Source organism: Etheostoma spectabile, chromosome 8 (assembly GCF_008692095.1).
Source record: "Etheostoma spectabile isolate EspeVRDwgs_2016 chromosome 8, UIUC_Espe_1.0, whole genome shotgun sequence".
NCBI classification, from domain to species: Eukaryota; Metazoa; Chordata; class Actinopteri; order Perciformes; family Percidae; genus Etheostoma; species Etheostoma spectabile.
The window spans coordinates 20889949-20908899 of record NC_045740.1 but is presented as its reverse complement, the minus strand read 5'-3'; the positions used below and the strand labels follow the sequence as shown (position 1 = coordinate 20908899).

Sequence of the window (18951 nt, the reverse complement as noted above, 5' to 3'; positions counted from 1 at the left end):
TACAGGGAGGTTGGTATGGAAGGAGGGAGATGAGGATAATCAGCCAGACAGACGGATAGATCACCTTCTTCTTAACACATTAATAAATGTAGAGGCAGGAAGAGGGGAGAGAAAGAAGAGAGAGGAAAAGAGAGGCTTTGTGAGGTGGGGTGGAAGGGGAGGTGGGGCAATTGTGGGAGAGGCAGAAGGGTGTGTGCTCACATGAGCCACTCTTGTCGTTGTGCGCTTGTGCCTCTAGTCTCTGTGTCTTTCAGGCAGAGAATAGAAAAGTTAGGGCAAAGTCTGAGTCAGCTCCAGCAGCTACCAGACACTCACAGCAACTCCCTCCACAGTGACAGGTTTCTTCTCTCTTTTTTTCATTCACTCTCTCTCTCTCTTTCACACACAGACACACACACACACACACACACACACACACATACACACATACACACACCACCCGTCACTCCTGGCAGAGAGAAGACTGGACCATACGAGAACCGCTACACACCTTTACTTCTAGCTACTTACCCAGCCATCGCCAGACGCTTTGCCCAGGATGTGGACACTTCTCTTGGGGGTCACCTTTGGATTACTGGCCTCCTACAGGTCCGAACAACCTCAAGGTGAGAGGAATGTGCCTTTGCCCAGTGGATGGCTCTTTGTCTGGGGATTTTTTTTAAACCTTATTCTGTCTAAATTGTGCCTGGTTGACTGTATTGTTATTGTTTCCCTTCTTGAGCATTGTTTGAGTGAGCATTACTGTAAAGAGAAGACAGTGAAAGAAAGAAGCTATGCTCTGCCGCTGTTGCTGCTGCTGCTGCTGCTTGTGGAATGGATGAGTAGATGCCGGCAAGAGAGCGTGCGCTACACCAGCACAGACAGGCTTACGTCTGGCAGACTGAGACTCCTGACAGACACAAAGGAGACAGGAGCTCCTGCTCTCTCTGATCTGTCTCACACACATTCACACGCTGGGACATGAACCTTATGAATCAGGGTTTTGGATGGATCAGTGTAGCTTTTCACAAGCAGTCTTTTTCAGGTAGAAGCAGAAATAGAAAGGTTTTTTATCCACTTCCATGCTGTGCTGATACAGCTGGAGTCTGTGCTGTCACGCTTAATGCTTTATTCTCTGACACAAAGGGTGTTCAACAATCGCTCTAGCTCCCCCCCCCCGCCATGTCTCCCTATCTTCTCTTTGTCTTTCTTTCACATGTGTTTGCTGTGTAAGGTTTTGATTGCATTTGTTGCTCAGAGCAATGCATCTCTGGAGGTGAAGTTGTATTTTGAATCAAACAGGTCTGGGTTCGTCTGGCTTACTCCCTTAGGAGATGGTGGTGGGGTTGTACACAAAGACTCCCTCTGGCACTGAGCCAGAGAACAATCAGCATCAAGCTATAAATTTGACCAGTATTTAAAGGCAAATAAGAGAGTTCCCAAACAGCTTGTATGTGCACTGTATGTGGGAAGAGGAAAAAGGGGATGGAGAGCCCCCCTCACACTGTGCTGCGCTTCAACATGTGTTTGCCCCCTTAAGGCACCTTGTGTGCTGAGAAGTTCTGTGTGTTTGTGTATGTATCTCTATGTATGAGTGTTGAGAGTAATTGGTGTCCAGCTAGTAGTGTCCTGCGGTGGTTATATCTCATTTTGGGCCAGACGTCGCCTTTGAACCTAAACCCATGGCTGTGTTTAGCCTGAAGTACGTTATTAAGAGCAGTACTTACAAACTTGTGGAGTTGTAGCCTGCCGAGTCAACCCAGAGATTTATGTTTTTTTTAATGATATGTCCATATGTATGTATGCCCAATAGCATCTATGAGTATGTATGATTCTACAAAAAAATGTCTGGAAAGAAAGGCAATTTGACTGTTAAGTGCTATCTCGACCACCATAGTGACTGACAAATGCTTCCACCTAGTAGTTAATTAAATTAATTTCATCCATTTAAAGTCTAACAAAAACCTTGTTTAGGATGATTTAAATGTATTACTGTACTTCGTAATTTCAGTAAACAAGACAAGCAGTTATTTCATCTGTGATGACCTTCCAAAGTTGATTATTTCTCAATTCTTTGACTCAACCATAACTAATTTAACCCTGATCTAAATTACAAGACATGCAGAGCTATCAACACATCCAAAACTCTTAATAACTTTATCTGATGTGTGCTGCTCTTGTATCTTTTAAGTTTCCTATTTAGAAGTGCAAACTGAGTCTTGCTTCCTCTATGCAGAGGATTAGTCTCTCTCTCTCTCTCTCTCTCTCTCTCTCTCTCTCTCTCTCTCTCTCTCTCTCTCTTTCTCTCTCTCTCTCTCTCTCTCTCTCTCACACACACACACACACACAAACTCAAATGCATGCAGTAGGGCCAAACAGACTGCTGGACTTCCTGGAAATGTGGCCGTATTTGCCTCATTGGCGTAATAACCCCTCCTACATGCTCCTGTGTCATGTTTCAAGGTGAGCAGTGATCAGAGGCCCTGTGGAATGGGCCCTGACAAAGAGGGCTTGTGCCTTGTACAGGCTCTGAGTACCATCTCCTGCCACCTGAGACTTTCAGACACGTGTTGGCTTTCTCCAGTAAATGTACCCTCCTCTGCAAATCAACCACCCTGTAAAACATAACTCGTTTGGCAGTGATTGAACTACCCTTAGGTTACCCTTTTTGTGCGATTAAACCTTCTAGTTACTTTTAAAAACTTTTTTTGTGAGTTTTATGCTCCTTGCCCACACTCCCTCTGTCCGACTTCCCTCCTCATAGCTCAACAGTGACCGCCCACTTTTTTAACGGGTCTAGTTCCAGAAGTGTTTTTCCCCATTCAATTGTTTCATTGACGTTTCAAAAAATGCTAAATGCTGTATAGAGTTTTAAGTCTGGAACCAAGCTAACCAGCTACAAGATGAATTGTGAGCAAAAAACATTTGATTTGGTGCAAAAAAACATTTTGAATACGGCAAAAAAAGACAAACGTACAAGGTAGCGTACAGAAACTATCATAGACTTCAACGGCAGAAGCTCGCTCTAGCTGCGGTTTCATGGGTACGGTAAACCTTTCTATGGTTAGCGATTTCAACCAATCAGAGATGTTGCTGTTATGCGTAAGATCCGGATACTGTAGTTTTTTTTAAATTGCGACTAAAACATGCTTTTCTTAAAGCATGGTTGATTTCACCCAGACTTCTAGCGTTTCCAGGAGCAGAAACCTTTATTTCACAACCACATTGCTCAAGGTCAGTCTACCTTGGATTGTTTAGACATTACGGACCCTATTGCGCAGGTGCATTTAGGGTTTGTCCAAATCCACTTTTGCTAGTTTGACAGTGGAAAAAAAGGTCCATGTGCCAGGCACAGGGTTCAAAAAAGTTGTAGAGGACTTCCGGTATGAGGGGTATGGTATAGACGCATGGGCAGCTGACTCTCAAAACTTAACTTTTAGTTTATCTTTTAAGCCTCTCCTTTTAAATATTTTTAGTTTGCAACAGGCTAGTGTAACTGTCCCGACTATTTTCAGCTCAGAACCAAGCTAGCCGACCTGGAGGGACACAGTAGGCGCCAAAGGATCAAGGTTATTGGCCTACCTAAGTCACCTTAGGGGTCTAGACCAACTATATTCTTTTCTCAGCTACTGAATGTCTTTGGCACAGATGTTCTCTCTTCACCCTCTGAGCTTACTACAGGAGATAGGCCGTGGCCTGTCATCATACACCTCCATCGCTTCCAAGTTAAGGACCTGTTCGTCTGTGAGGCTTGCAGACGGGGTGACCTGTTTTACAAGGATTCAACTCTACGTAGATTATAGCCCTGAGGTGCTGAAGCAACGAGCAGAATACAAAAACTCCATGGCGGAACTTTACAAGCACGGCACTAACCTTCTCTCCTGTATCCAGCCAAACTCTGTTTCACCCTTTCCAGAGGCGAGTAGATATGGATCCAGTCTGTTTCGGAGCCAGATAAGTCTGTCCAGAACATGAACCAAAAATCCTAAGCCAGTGGACCCATATGCAAACCTAAATGAACGGTATCAATAATGCCTTTAATATGTGGGAAGGTGAGGTGTGCTCTTTCCGGTTCAGTCCTGTTCTCTGACATTATAATGTTAGTTATGCGCTAGCGCTGGGTGCAGCTAAACGTGATGCCAGCAATTTGGGTCCATTCGCAGCCACCTTCCCAAAACGTTATCTGCATTAGCCTATTGCAAGACATTCATTTTCCACTGTTTAATCGTATTTTCATCAGGTGTTCAATGGCAGACATGTGTTCAAAATAATATCTGTAAACGCCTATTGCACTAGTTGATGTCTTCCTTGAAGTTTATTTAGTGGGATTATTGTAATCGATTTGTGGAAGTAACAAATCATACTGATCAGTGAATCAGTGAGTTTCATGCTGAGGCTGTTTCTTGCAGCAGCAACGGGGTTTGGGGAGGGGGGGTGAATTGCGTGGGGGAAGAGTGGTGTGTTTTTGTCACTGTTTTGTAAGTTTTCTTTTAGTGTGTGTTTTGTTAGTGTATTTTTCAATTATTTTTGTGTCACTGATGTAATCCACAATGTTAGACCCAGACAGGTGCTTTATTCCCTCTCTCTGGCAGTGAGTTGTGAGCTGGCATAGTTGGGGAAATTCATAGAGGCACCATTTCCACCCACACAGTCAATCTCTTGACCCCTCGCTTGATTGCTCATCTAACAGGCCTGGTGTTCTAAATCATCTAAAGTTATCCAGCTATCTCAGATGCCCGGCACCAAACAGTTCTCATTCTTCTCTCCTGTCCATGGCACGTTCTCACAAATAGATTTCTTTCTCATTGATAATAAGCTCCTCTCCTCTGTCACGTTGTGTTCTACAATCCCATTGTAGTTTCAGACCATGCAATCGTGGTGATGGACGTCTCCTTACCAGGCAGCTCTCTTTTCCTCTCTCCCTGGCACTTTAATTCACTGTTACTTTCTGACACCAATTTTAATTAGCACAATTAAACAATTAATCAATCTACTAATGTCAATCCAGATGTATCTGAAGCAGCTATATGGGAGTCATGTAAAGCTTATTTAAGAGGTAAAATAATATCTTACTTTGCCTATCAGACAAATATTGGTTGGTAAAAGGAAGTCTCTCTCTCCAAGGATATAGCAGAGCTGCAGTCAAAGTGTGTAGACACACCTAATGCTGAGATTTTCAAAGAACTACTCACAAAGAAGCCAGAATATGACATACTGGCCTCCAATGAAATGGCAGAGTCCCTTTTAAAACCATGTCATAATTACTGTGAGTTTGGAGATACTGGAGATAAACTAATTAAATTGCTTGCTCACCAAATTCAGCAGTCCTCCTCATCAAGGCACATCAACCAGATTAACCCAGATATTGGAGCAGCTATTAACCCCCAAACCATTAAAAATCAGTTCAGAGAGTTTTATGCTTAATTAATTATACATACTGAGTGCCTGAATAACAAAACACAATACACACACTTTTTAGTTCTTTAGATATCCCTTCTATCACCTCTGAAGTGGCACCTAGTCTGGACGCACAATTTACATCAATTGACTTTAGAAGTGCTTTAATGCTTAAGCAGAATGGGAAATGCCCTGGCCCTGACGGTTTCCCTGCCAAATTTTTTTAACCCCACTGCTACCTAACATGTTTAATGAATCCCTGCAAAGTGGCACACTCCCTCTCACCTTACGTCAGACTACTATCTTCCATACATTGAAAAAGGATGAAGACCCTCTGTGCTGTAGTAATTATCCCCCTATCTCTCTGCTTTGTGCGGATGTCAAAATACTGGCTAAAACGCTGGCTAGAAGTCTAGATTGTATCCTTCCAAATATCATTGCCGCAGACCAAACAGGGTTTGCAAAGAACAGACATTCCTTTCATAATGTCAGACTGTTCAATATTCTGTATTCACCCACAACCTCTCACAACCCTGAGCTGGTCATTTCAATGGATGTAAAAGGCATTTGACCGTATGGAGTGGCCCTACCTGTTTTACTCATTGAAACGTTTTGGCTTTAGCATTATGTTTATATCATGGGCTTTTGTATACATATAATAATGCATAAAATATAATAATGACTTCTGACTATTTCTCTCTCGAACGTGGTACCCGACAGGGCTGCCCACTCTCTCCATTACTGTTTGCCATTTCCATTGAACCTCTAGCGGGGGCCCTCAGTTCCAGTCAGATGCAAGGCACCTCAAGAGGTGGCATAAAACATAAGCTATCCCTGTACGCCGATGACCTCTTCGTATTTCTTTCTTGTCCAAACAAATCTATCCCCCATGTACTAACTGTGTTAAAAGACTTTGGGCATATCTCAGGTCACAAAATAAATCTGCATAAAAGCAAACTTATGCCAGTTAATGCGGTGGCCACAGGCTATCCTCTCTCAAAGTTACCATTCCCAACGTCCCTGGAGCACTTTAAAGATCTGGGTGTCTGTGTGACAAAAACCTAATCAGAACTATCTAAATCTAACTTCTTCCCCTCTTTTAGCCAGGCTATCCAAAGATGTCCACTGTTGGTCAATTTTGCCTTTGTCTCTCGCTGGCCGGATAAATTGTATTAAAATGAATTTACTGCCCAAGTTCTTGTATCTTGTATCTTCTTTTCCAGTGCACAACTATTTTCATCCCTAAACCCTTAATCTCACAATTTATTTGGAACAAAACCACCTCTAGAATCAAAAAAGAAACTCTACAAAAACAACAAGAGTTTGGCTGTAAACATTAGAACAATATTGCACTAGTACCACACCAAAGCCAATCAAGGTTGAGGAAGCCTCATGTAGTCCCTCCTCTCTGATGTTCCTGTTGTGCTTCCCCCTGACTTCATCACCAACTACACACTCCAGTAGTGTGGTAGGGAAAAACTGCTTTAGAATCTGGAACCAGTTATTCTGCACTTTGGGCTACAGGCAACACCTGTCTTTGCCCCTGTAGATTCTAAACCTTTTTTCACTCCCTCAATTATTGACAAGGCGTTTTTGACCTGGAAAGACCTATGGATTGCGTCAATAAAACAGCCTTACATTAGTAGCATATTTGCTCCCTTTGACCAAATAACTCAGGTTTTCAATTTGCAGTCCAATCCTTTCTATAGATAACTGCAAGTCAGAGATATTGTTTTTTCTCAAAACTTGGTGAGGATATAAGTCCTGCTGCCTGGGATTATGCCCTGAGTCGGGTCCACTCATTGTCCGTCTGTGCTCGCCATGGAGTGTTGCAGAGCAAAGTGATTTACAGAGTTCACTGGTCTGAAAGTAAGCTTGCCCGTATCTACCCTGACATTGATCCAAACTGTGACAAATGTCACCAAGGTCCAGCCAATCTCCGTCACATGACATCTGGTCTGGCCCCACCCTAGCTTCTTTCTGGTCATGTGTTTTTGACTCCCTCTCAGCCGATACTCACCCCTCGCCCTGTTTGGTTTCTTATCCATTGGCCTCTCAATGCCGCAACTTGTGCTAAGCTTGTTACCTTTCTCACACTGCTAGCAAGACGTGCCATTCTCTTGTTGTGCAAAAGCCCTGAACACACCTCCCTGCAAGACTAGCACACCCATGGCTGATAATCTAAATCCTTATGGATGTGATATATCACTTTTACTTCCAGAACCACACTGTTGAACTCTACATACATTAAAGTATTTGTGTCCATGGGAAAACTGGTCCAAAAGAGCTCTGTAATGGACACACATCCTCCGGCATTATGCAGGGATTTCCAAAATCACTGTATCATCAGGCGTAACAGCAGATCATACTGCATCCATACTTTATTTTAAGCACAAAATACTTGTTGGGAAGAGGTAGATGAGGAAAGACTTTCCTTATTCCATAGTTTTCTACATATAGACTCAATGTAATGGATAAAGGAAGTTTGTTAAAGTAATTTGACTATTATCCGAGATTTAGATGAAAACTTTGATACCCTTTTCGGGCTGGTGTGTTGAATGTGGAGCTAGGGCAAAGGGGCTATAAGCTTAGCCCTGTAGCATAAAGACTGGCTGCAGAGACAAGCAACTAACTTGACAATGTCCAAAGAGTTGTTTCAATCAGTTTTTTGTTTGTGAATGGATTAAACAAACAACTTGTTAAAAACTAGCTTCAAATGACATAGAGAAAGGTATAAAGACATAATTTTTAATTTTGGAGAGAGCTGGAGTAGGTGTTTTTCCCTGTTTCCAATCTGTGTGCTAAGCTAGGTTAACCGCCTCCCGGTGAATAACCATAGGCTAATGATATGCTCCAAAATCCTAAAAACTTCACTCATACAAAACATTATTTAAAACCCTTGCATGAAGAACAACAGGAAAGAGAAAGATATTTATGAAAATATGCAGACAGGATGGAAAAATGCTTTTCTGTTCACTAAAATATCACAGTTGATCAGATCATAGTGCTAACAAAAAACAGCCAATGAAATACTTCAGCAGTGTCAGGAATGCTTTAAAGTGTGTCTTTGAACGTTGGAGGTCAAACGTCTTATCCCAGATTATTTTGATCTATTTTGATCCCTTAAAACCTTTTTAATTTAGGGGAGAGCTTAAAGGTTAACGTTTATTAAACAGAAAAAGTGTGCACATGCTGGTTTTATTTGAAGAGTGTAGGTAGCGTTAGTGTACGTATAAAATGGGTGGAGGTGTGGAGAGATGGTCGGATGGGAAATGCCACCACAGAGTGAAAGTCAGTCATCTTGTGACCTTCAGGCAATGGGGTGTGTGTGTGTGTGTGTGTGTGTGTGTGTGTGTGTGTGTATGTGTGTGTGTGTGGGCACAGAAATATATTTGGATGTCCTGTTTCACCTGTCCCACTGGCCCAGTGGGCCATTTGTTGAGACCAGTGGCGGGAAAGACATGCCTTCTGACAGGACAACTTCACTCAAATGTGATAATGCAGAACACTGGAGCAATGTAACAAGGTCTCTCTCCAAACCACCTGATGAACTATGGCTAAAAGGATGTTACAGTAGCAGTGGGACATATACAGTAGACTCTCTGTTCCAGCGTGGGATTCCTGCACGATATGAGAAACTTTAGTGCGAACATTTTCATTAAGGTGTATCTGAGAAAGACAACACAAAAGAAAAAAATGCAGATACGAGGATAATAAAAAAGTCAATTTTTTCTTTGTGTTTTTAATCTTAATATCAAAACACTATGTTTAAAGGGTCTCTTGCTGTGCTCCATGCTCCACAAAGGTTATGACCAAAATGATCAGCCAACGTTCAAGTGTGTGTGCATGTAATTCTGTGATCAGGCTGTGTGTTTGCGCACCTGCATGCAGGGGGAAATTTCTACTTTATTGCTGGCATAGAAAAGACAAACAGAGGGTAATGAGAGAAAACAATAGAAAGGAGAAAGTGGAGTGAGAGTTGAGAGACAGGCTTGTCTATTACTTCTAGAGCAGCTGGTGATTTTGGCAAGACGCTGCGCTAAAGCCCCTTTTCTCTCAGGTTTAGTACATCCAGACTTTGCAGTATCCTTGGTTTCAACACTATTATATCACAATGGAGCCTTTGGGAGAGTCAGTGCTTTGGCATAGCAGGCTTCTTAACTGTATAAAGACACCCATGACTGTTCCCTCTGCATACTAATGAGTGCTCTTCAGATTCATGTCAGCCCCCTTTTCAGCTCACTGATGGTAAGCTATGCTCCCTTTGATCTCTCCAGGTAGGTTTGCAAGGCCAGGACTTCTTTTTCACCCATTTACACTCAGGGACACTGTGCCATGTGGCAGGATGCGTTGAGGTTCTTTCATTTTTGTGTGTGTGTGTGTGTGTGTGTGTGTGTGTGTGTGTGTGTGTGTGTGTGTGTGAAAGAGAGAAGCAAACAACTGAAACTGCCTGACAAAAGTTGGCACTAACGCTTGTCGTCCAACTGCCACTGACAGCAGAAAGCTCAACTTCCTGCTGCTGCTAGTGCTTTGTTTACTCATAACAGCCAGTGGAAAAATGGAGGGACTTTTGAAAAAAACAACATATCTAGTCTTTGAGAAGTCTCCATAGCAAAGGGATAAACATGGCCACAGCATGAGCAATAGTTATTTCACAAATTCTCTACATACTTAGGGATATAAAAGTTGAGGCATATGTTGTATAGTAGTACCCACTTGGGATATAAATAACTGAAAATGGGATAACTGGACGTTTTTTCATAAATGAGGCAGCAGGTTTCAACTGCAGCTCAGAAAGGGGGAGGGGACATGATTTGTTCCTTTAACTTTAGTCTTCTTCTCCTTCTTGTAATTCATATTTTCTGTTTTGCCATGAAACTGTGCAACATTGTCCAGGTGAGAAACCATAGGCCTCCCTATGAGAACTTTTTTTTACAAATCCCAAACACTTAAGTTGTGCGTGTTGGTCTTACAGGAGACTAATCTATGAGATCAAATAAATTGGCATGGTAGCTACTTTATTTAACCGGTTGCTTTATTTGTTAAAAAACTGCATAGCAGGTGTGTTTGCAGGTTTTCCTGCTTGCGATGCTTTAATGCACGGTGCTCAGCAAATTAAAACGACACTATATGTTGTGTGGTATTTCCTGTACCAATCAGTTGTTGCTTGGTGCCTTTGCCTTAGATATCTTTCACATCCTGTGCATCTGTCACATTAAACATGCACCAAACAGATGGTGCAGGTATTGGTTTCTTCTGTGCACAAAGAATAATAAATAATAATAAAAATGAATATTCACATGATATCTGCGGTGTCGCTCATGCAAATTGTACTTGAGTCTTCTAATAACAGGATATGACACCCACAGCTACTGTGCAATTTACTGCACTGATACTTTAATTTTATGAGTATTGAAAGTCCAAATTTTCAGGGTCTATAATATGACTTCTTTTATTTCCCATTTACTCTTTCCAAAAAGACCACAGAAATGACCATGCACCGAACTGGTTTTTTTCTATGTGGGTGGTGTATCTCTCTTTTATTTTTTACATGCAATGATCCCTTGCTCATATCAGTCTCTGAAACCTATTTATTGGCAATTCCAACCACCACATTCTTTTTTTCAATGGAAAGAGCTCTGCATGTGTATACACACTGTACGTATGCTGCCTTTTCATTTGCTTGTTCGCTAGACCTAGTTTGCATTTTTGTTTTTATTTCAACAGGGGAAGGTCATTTGCCTGAGGTTTCTTCTTTAGTCAAGCAAACCCAAGCAAATGGGCTAAACACGACACGAGAGACACACTGTGTGCGTTTGGTGGCATTTTGTTTGGGCTAAACCTTCTGAGAAAGAGGTCAGTTATTATAGTGAAACTTTTACTTGTGATGGCAGGATTGAGTATTCCTTCGCCAAGCATCTAAATCATACAGTCTATGTGGGTTTGCATACGTTTGTCTATCTTTCCTGGCTCTAAGTGTTATGTAAAGACTTGTTTGCACGCTTTGTTTTGAACTAAAAAGACTTATCGAGACCTGGGGGCTAAACACTGTAGACGCTGCCTGTCTCATGATCCTTGTAGAGAACTCATCTGAACAAACCATTCGCCTCATGACTCGACATGATGCAAAAAGACAACGCACATGTATAAACCAAGATCTGTTTCAGCCTACATTTTAAGCATTCATGCACCATCAGAGTGTCTTTAATATCAAAACAATATTGGAAAATATGGTAGTTGAATTGAGTGCATAGCTTGGTTTTCTCTGTTAGGAAATCATATTAATTTGAAGGCATAAACAAAATGAAATAACATGTTGATTTTACATTTATTTTACCCTGTTACTGGCTAGAAATGATTTAGACTTTACATTTCAAGTGCAACCGTGAAAAAAAAGAACATAAGCAAGGACAGACACAGTAACCTGCAGGCTATTTCCACCCCCATACACTGAACCTGTATTTTGTTTCCTTCCCAGTGCCTACAGTGAATTCTCGCAGCTGCAGCTATGCTGGGGTATTTCTTGCTGAGGGAGCAGGCCGTCACTCCCTGAACTTTCACATGGCTCTGGAGGTGTGCGAGCAGCTGCAGAGCATCTTGGCGAGTCCAGAACAAGTCAAGAAGGCCTACAATAAAAACATGGAAACATGCAGGTGAACGCACAAACGTTTGTTTAATAGAACATTTATGATGAAACATATATAGGCCCCAAAATTCTCAAGATGTTCTCAGAAGCCTTGAGTGGAGCCCTGACGCACATCTATCACTATTTCACCTTCTGGATATTCTTTAGTTCTAAAATGTCACAGAAAATACTTTTTTTTCATAGTCAGACATCATAATGAAATCCCACAATTAAACTTTAAACTTTAAAACTTGTTACTTCTTCATTCACCTGATTTGAAACCAAACACCCATTGAATGTAGTGATAACGTCCAGATTGGGCGCATTTCCTCAAGAGATGTAAAACCAGAAAAGAGGAAGAAGCTTTTCCAGTTTTACAACACAATACCCCATGGTTGTCATGTGGTAGACTTTCAATAAAGGAAACCATCTGAAATGTGTTCTTTGAGTTCTCAGTCTACTTCTCTGAGCAAAGTGAAGTACTTTGGTTTTTAATATGATGGAATGTGTTTAGACCTGGCTACTTGGAGACAAATAGCATTCTGTATCAACAAATGTCCCAATTTGCTACAAATTGTGTAAAAATATGTCTTCTAATAATAATATTGTTGTGTTCATTCAGGTACGGCTGGACCAGTAATATGAGCTTTGCCATCCTCAGACACATGCCCCATGAAAACTGTGCAAAGAACAAGACTGGCTTCATTATTAATTCACATGTAAATGAGACAGAACTCTTTGATGTCTACTGCTATGATGAAACAGGTGACTTTAGTCAGTTGCTGTTTATCAGTGCAGTCCAAATCTGACACTGTCATGTAAATGCACAGTGTGCATCACATAGAGTTGTTGTTATTTGCCTCTCCATATTGGTAACATTGACTTCCTGTTCCCCCATGTGCCAGCTGGGCCTGAGAAGGACTGTAACAACACATTTAACCGTTTAGACCCAAAAGGACACTTACCCTCAGATGCACCAGGTTAGTATAATATACTATAATAATAATTCACCCCCACCTTATTGTTATACATTTAGTGCCCGTTTACCGCCATATATCAAAAGTTTAAGCACTGATATACAGTAAAGTGAAACCAAAGCTCTAAATGATCAATTAAAAGCGGTTGAATCTGTTTCTATTATTAGACCAACTTAAAAATTGCATAGAATGTCAACATTTAAAAGCATGCAGAATTTCCAACTTCTGAATCTGTATTCCTATTCATCTATCATGGAATTAACCAGAAATAAACGTGGAAATTCAAGCTCCCGACGCAGAATGCACAAACCCTCTGCATATAAAAAAACCTTTAACCACAGAAACCAAAAAGAAACCTCTTAGACAACACTTTGGTCTAAGTACAAAATTATCTCATTTCTATAGTCGACACCAACATCCTCTCAGATCCTAGCTATGCTACCTGTGGCAGGACATACTGTAGAGTGCCGATTAGGGCTCAGGTTCCCAACACTGTTTTTTGGCTTTAACTATTTAATACAGCTATGCTGTAAAACTATATGGGGGATGTCTGAGCATAAGACAGTGAAAAACTCGACATGCATGTTTATGCTCATATGCATGTGGTTTGTATAATGATGCATTATTATTGTGACATTAATGTTAGTGTCGCACTGCCAGATCATCCCCCACAGCACTGCAAGGGGGGTCTGGCTAGTCCACACAGCATTCTGGGATGGGAGGAAAGGAAGGTTCAAAGCCACGGTGTTACTGCAAAATCGCCTGGGAAAGGAACTTGTTTTGGTGGAACATCTGTACGTTCAAAAGTAGTTTTAGTCGTGCAACAGAAAACTCAGATTGGACAGATAGTCTAGCCAGCTGTCTGGATTTACCCTTAGTCCTCAAAAAATACACCAGAGTTTGACATTTCACAAAGAAAGCGGAAGATGACGGACATCCGTCCCAAAAAGAGTGAAATCTGGCTGAATTTCCATTTGCAACGGAGGGTATAGACTACATTAATGTTGACAAGATGATAGGATTAATTGAAATGTGAAAAAAAAAAAAAAGTTAAATCCCAGAAGTAAGCATGATCAGGCTTCAGAACGCTGTAACATGATATCACGATAGATACCGCCATGCTGCTAAGAAACATTGTTCTTACAAAACATATCAATAGCTATGTGTGACTGTAACCTTGTATGATCCTCTCCAATCACCCAACACCAGCAGAGGGCCAGGAAGAGACCACTCCGAAAACACAACATGAGGATGCTTCTGGTAGTGAGGGTGTTGACCCCACGAAAGCCATCGAGGAAGGTACAGAAATCACCCTGTCATCTACCACCGCTCTCAGTCTGGAGGAGCCACAGGCTTCTACAGAGTTACCTCCTGGTGAAGAAACCCCCTTTGAAGGGAGTGAGAATGGCACTGGGGCATTTGACCAGCCCACTGGATCTGGGATGATGCCACCTGAGGAGGAAGCATCTCCAACTGTTGCAGAGCCAGATGAAACACAACCTCCCACCGCAAATGAGAAACTGAAAGGGAAAATGGATCCAGACGGAGATGATGCCAGGACAGAGTGTAAGGAAAACACGAGCAATAATCAAACAAACAAACACATAACTGCTACAAATCTAAAACGTGTGTTCACTATGGTATTCAGGAAATGGGGGAAAAAACAACACCTGACAATACAATGCATTCCTGTACAATAGCCATGCAATTAAAAGCACATCTATGGTGCTACATTACAGTACATTATGTTCAGTTTTTGTGGAGACAGTATCAGAGAAAATGAGTAATGATTCAATTCCATAGTCAATTTTGGATTGTGTGGTACTGTAATGTTCCTGTTATTTTGTCTGCCCTCTGTAAATCCAAAAATATAATCATAGAAAGTGCAGATATTTGAGTTTATTCATAATTAAAATTCATGGAAATATTCTCCCAGATCAGCACATACTGGCATCAAATGCAACATGTTTTGGGAGGACCGAAATAACTCTAAGAACACATGCCGCCCCCTTGTGTTAGGTTGAGCTGGGGATTTATTATTTATATGTCCCTAAGAGGGATGACAGTCAAAGCTCAGCATGTTCAACAAGCACACCATATGCACAAAAGTGTGTATTGAAGGCACTGGAACATATGTAGATTTCAATTTCAGATCAAATCTGTTAGCCAAATTAGTTGGATTTTCTCAAAAAGGGGACTTGAAATAACAGAGTTACACAGATCATGCAAAAGGGGAAAACAAGTTAGTATGTAGCTTGCAGTGTCTGGCTCCACAAAACCTGCAGCCTCACAAAGAGTATAAAAAATGTTTGTTTTATTGACATGCAGCTGCACAACAACATCCTAATGGCAATGGTCAGGCCATGAGTCCGGGTGTTTCTGAGCCTGATCAACAGGAGAAGAGCAGCTCATCAAGTAAGGAGCCACTTTACACACCTCACGACCCTGCAGTCTATACTGATAACAGTCAAATAAGTTAGGAATAGTGTTGGAGTCCACTCTTTATTTCTTTCTGAGTCAGCTTTAATTCTTTCAACTCATGGCTTGTTTTTTCACCCTCCAGACTGGCTTGTAATCATTGGAGTGATTGTGGCAGTTGCTGCCATTCTTCTCGTGTGTGCAGCTGTTGCCAAAAGAAAGAGGTGTGATTTTTTTGTGTGTAAATCTTACACTAATAGAGCTGTCATGTCACATGTTTTACTCTGTACAGTAGTCAATAGTGGATGTTCCAATTTTCACATATTTTGCTGTAGACCGGGGGATGGCAGAAATCATTAATAAATAAATGTCTGAACGTGCTCTTGCAGCTGGTGCGGCAAACATCAGACCCTGATGATCACATCCAAAGACAGCGGCGAAGGGAACGGGGCTGCCGCATCAGCATCCAGCTCCCACGCCCAGGAGAGAGAGCAGGAAATGGTGACCCTCATGAACAAGGAGAAGATCCAAGAAAACGGCAACACAGAGGAGTTCACCGTCATCACGCTAGAGGAGTCGCCAGAGAAAGAACAGCTGGCGTGAGAGAGGAGAGTGTAGAGGCAGACAGGAAAAAGTAGGTGAGGACATAGGGAGGGATAAAGTGAGGAGATTTGGTAGATTGGACGGATGGGGGGTTGGGGCTCCATACATTGGGGACAAAAACTGCTTTGGTGGTCAGCACTGGATAGACACTGGGTAAGGGTTTAGTGTGTGTAATTTAGAAAGATTGTCTAACTGAGGTACAAAGTATTGTATTGGGTGTGAAACTGTTGCCTCTCAGTGGGGACTAGGTCATTCAATCCAACATGTGCAGCATTTTGTTTGTCTGGTGCACCAGGTTAGCTAGGACTGAATGACAGTCAAAGAGTGTCATGCATGGCAGTGTATTATGCATTGGTGCACAGCAGGTGTTTGAATGTGTTTTGTGTCTTTGTGTTTTTGAGTTATATGCTTTGGTGATGATATGGGGCTGGACAGACATGGGTTTTAAAGGGAGGGGGTGATGAAGTGAACACATTGATGACAAATGATTCTCTTTTTTGACAGAAGTGGTAGATCCTATGTTGAAGGGCATTTCAGCCTAAATAAGAAAAAATAAATCAGTAATGAGAATTGGGCTTTTTTTAGAGGTCCTACAGACAAAATAATAATAATTTGGAGCAAAACAACCTTTGGTGTTTTCCATGTTTTCATGTCTTTGTTTTTTATTGCTTATTGTTGTAACCTTGTGTATATTTCAGACATTGCCTGTGGACTGGAGTTTGGTTTTTCCAATTTGGGGGACTTTGCTACCTTAATTTATGCAGTTTGGATTCCGCTTCTCTTGGTCTTTGTATATAAAGTATATGTTTTGGAAATGCCTTAGCAATAGCTGCTAGTGCTTTATGTTTTTTGGTAGAAAGGGGCTTTGTATCCCTTCTAAATAAAGGAATGTGTCATGTTTTGAGAGTTATTTAATTAGAAAACAGAGGTAAACAATTCAGTGAATGGATTTTGAAATAGTTGAAAGTGGAGTGGATATTGTATGAATCAATTGGATGTATAGTACAGTCAGTTATGTTAATATGGTATACCTTTATATTGGGTTGGGAATATGATGCTATTAAGTTCCTGGTGTTATCCTGAGGATAAGTAGAATGATAAAGATAATGTATACATAATATATACACAGCATGTGCATTGATTAATAAAAAAAGAAAGAGTGAAAGAATAAATTGGATAAATCCATCATTTTCTGATAGCGAGATTTAAGCTCAACCATGACAAGTGATTGGCAGAGGCCTAGCTTTAGAGGCTTAACTACACAGCACATGTGATAATGGGGGGCCCATGTGCTGTGAAGACATGCAATGTAAAGGTTTCTTCATAAGAAAGGGGCTGTGACAACGTTGTCCATGTGCTTCGGAGGGGGAGTGGTTTGATGAATGAAGCTTGCGTGCCTGACTGCCTCATTCCCTGTAAATTTCACACATGTAAACAAAGTGCTGCAATTTTCCTATTGACCTTATCGTTGGTGAAATATATCACACATTATGTCAAACCAATATTAATTTCTGTGAGACAGCCAATTCTTCCTGTTTTTCTGTATCAGCTGCAATGCATTCAGCGTTTGCAAACTTTTTTTTTTTTTATCTGACGTTTTTTTCTCTTTTTGACGAGAAGTAGCAAATGTACTAGTATAGGCAGGTTTTATGACACATTTACAAAATATGTTGCTGAAAAGATTTGTAAAGCCATGAATGAAAATAAATGTGTATAGAAAGAAATGTGCAGGAATGTGGTGTGCTCATTCACTGATCATTCTGCTTGTGTGAAGACAAAAAGGAGCACGTGAATGGCATGACAGTGGGATGTGAGTGGTTACATTTCCCCCACATAAGAGGAAGTGAGGTTTCCATGGCACCGGGGTTGTGATGTGAGAACATGTTAACACAGGAAACAAAGACTCACGATAAAGACGGCCATTTTGAAATATTTAGATGACATCTTTCCATACAGTGTTAAACTGCATGTATGGTCAAGCTGTCTTCATTGACAAGCATTGAAAAGAGAACAAAAACTGCTCATTTAACATGCATTGAGTAAACACTGCGCTCAATCATAACTGTTCTAAAGCAGCTGCTCACACGTAATGCCGCCATCACAAATGATTAGTGATGTAGTCAACGATTGCGCACTTGGGAAGAACATGCATTCTTTGTAATACTATTTCCAAACTATATACTGTATCATTTTGTCATCTATTTCTCTATTTTTTGCCTTAGCCTTTTTCTTTAATGATGTAGGCAGTGAATACTGTATATATACACATATATATATATATATATATATATGTATACATATATATATATATATATATATGTATACCTCGCAATATGTTTGTGTTCACTTGAGCTAAGTTTACTTACATATTACTTAGGTTACTTTTCATTTCTTATGAGCCATGGATCTATTTCCACTCAACTGTCAGCTGATCAGCTCATTTAATTTTACTTTGAACTTGGCATTATACTGGTATACTGCTCAATGGGCAAATGCATACTTTGTTTAAGTTCTATAATTAAAATGTATTAAATGTATGAATGATATGCATGTGCAGGTGTTGCACACAACAATGAGTAGAGAATTATGAAAGAACCTGCAGCTCCCCCCTGCCATATGGATCTTGAAAGAGGTTACGCTCATTTTTCGGTTGCACTTTAGCTTAGTCTCTTTGACTTTCTGCTTTGGCTTCAGACGTCAATAATTCTAACTTTGAATGCATCCCAGTGAAAGCCATCCGCTCACGTTGGATAGTATACAGTTCATCAACAAATTCTGTCGTAGTGCTACAAATAGAGAATGTTTCCATTACCGAGACAGAAATGTGAAATCGTAAACATTGGACTATGCACCTGTGGTTACAACCCTTTGAGTTGCCTATGATAATTTTCTACATGTCATCAGTATATTCCTGTACTTTGTGGGTCAACTCTGTTTAATCACATCAGATTT

At 40.9% G+C, this 18951-nt stretch overlaps 1 protein-coding gene across 2 annotated transcripts; it reads left to right on the top strand.

Moving 5' to 3' along the window:
- The first annotated feature begins 194 nt into the window (after nucleotides 1–194).
- On the top strand, nucleotides 195–17721 carry LOC116694766 (CD44 antigen). 2 transcript variants are annotated; one of them, XM_032524643.1, is made up of 9 exons: nucleotides 195–605; nucleotides 11855–12029; nucleotides 12624–12766; nucleotides 12907–12981; nucleotides 14188–14544; nucleotides 15307–15393; nucleotides 15542–15620; nucleotides 15786–16034; nucleotides 16698–17721. In XM_032524643.1, the coding sequence occupies exons 1-8, from the start codon at nucleotides 539–541 to the stop codon at nucleotides 15997–15999; spliced, it is 1197 nt and encodes a 398-aa protein (XP_032380534.1). In that variant the 5' UTR covers nucleotides 195–538; the 3' UTR covers nucleotides 16000–16034; nucleotides 16698–17721. The 2 variants fall into 2 exon arrangements, with proteins under 2 accessions (XP_032380534.1, XP_032380533.1); XM_032524642.1 differs by having other exon boundaries at nucleotides 15786–17721.
- Nucleotides 17722–18951: the final 1230 nt, after the last annotated feature.

Bases quoted from the DNA above. Each gene is read 5' to 3' on its own strand.
- LOC116694766 (XM_032524643.1), top strand. From the start codon at position 539: ATGTGGACACTTCTCTTGGGGGTCACCTTTGGATTACTGGCCTCCTAC. The intron at 14,545-15,306 runs GTAAGGAAAACA...ATTGACATGCAG, and splicing joins AGATGATGCCAGGACAGAGT to CTGCACAACAACATCCTAAT. The intron at 15,621-15,785 runs GTGTGATTTTTT...GTGCTCTTGCAG, and splicing joins GCTGTTGCCAAAAGAAAGAG to CTGGTGCGGCAAACATCAGA.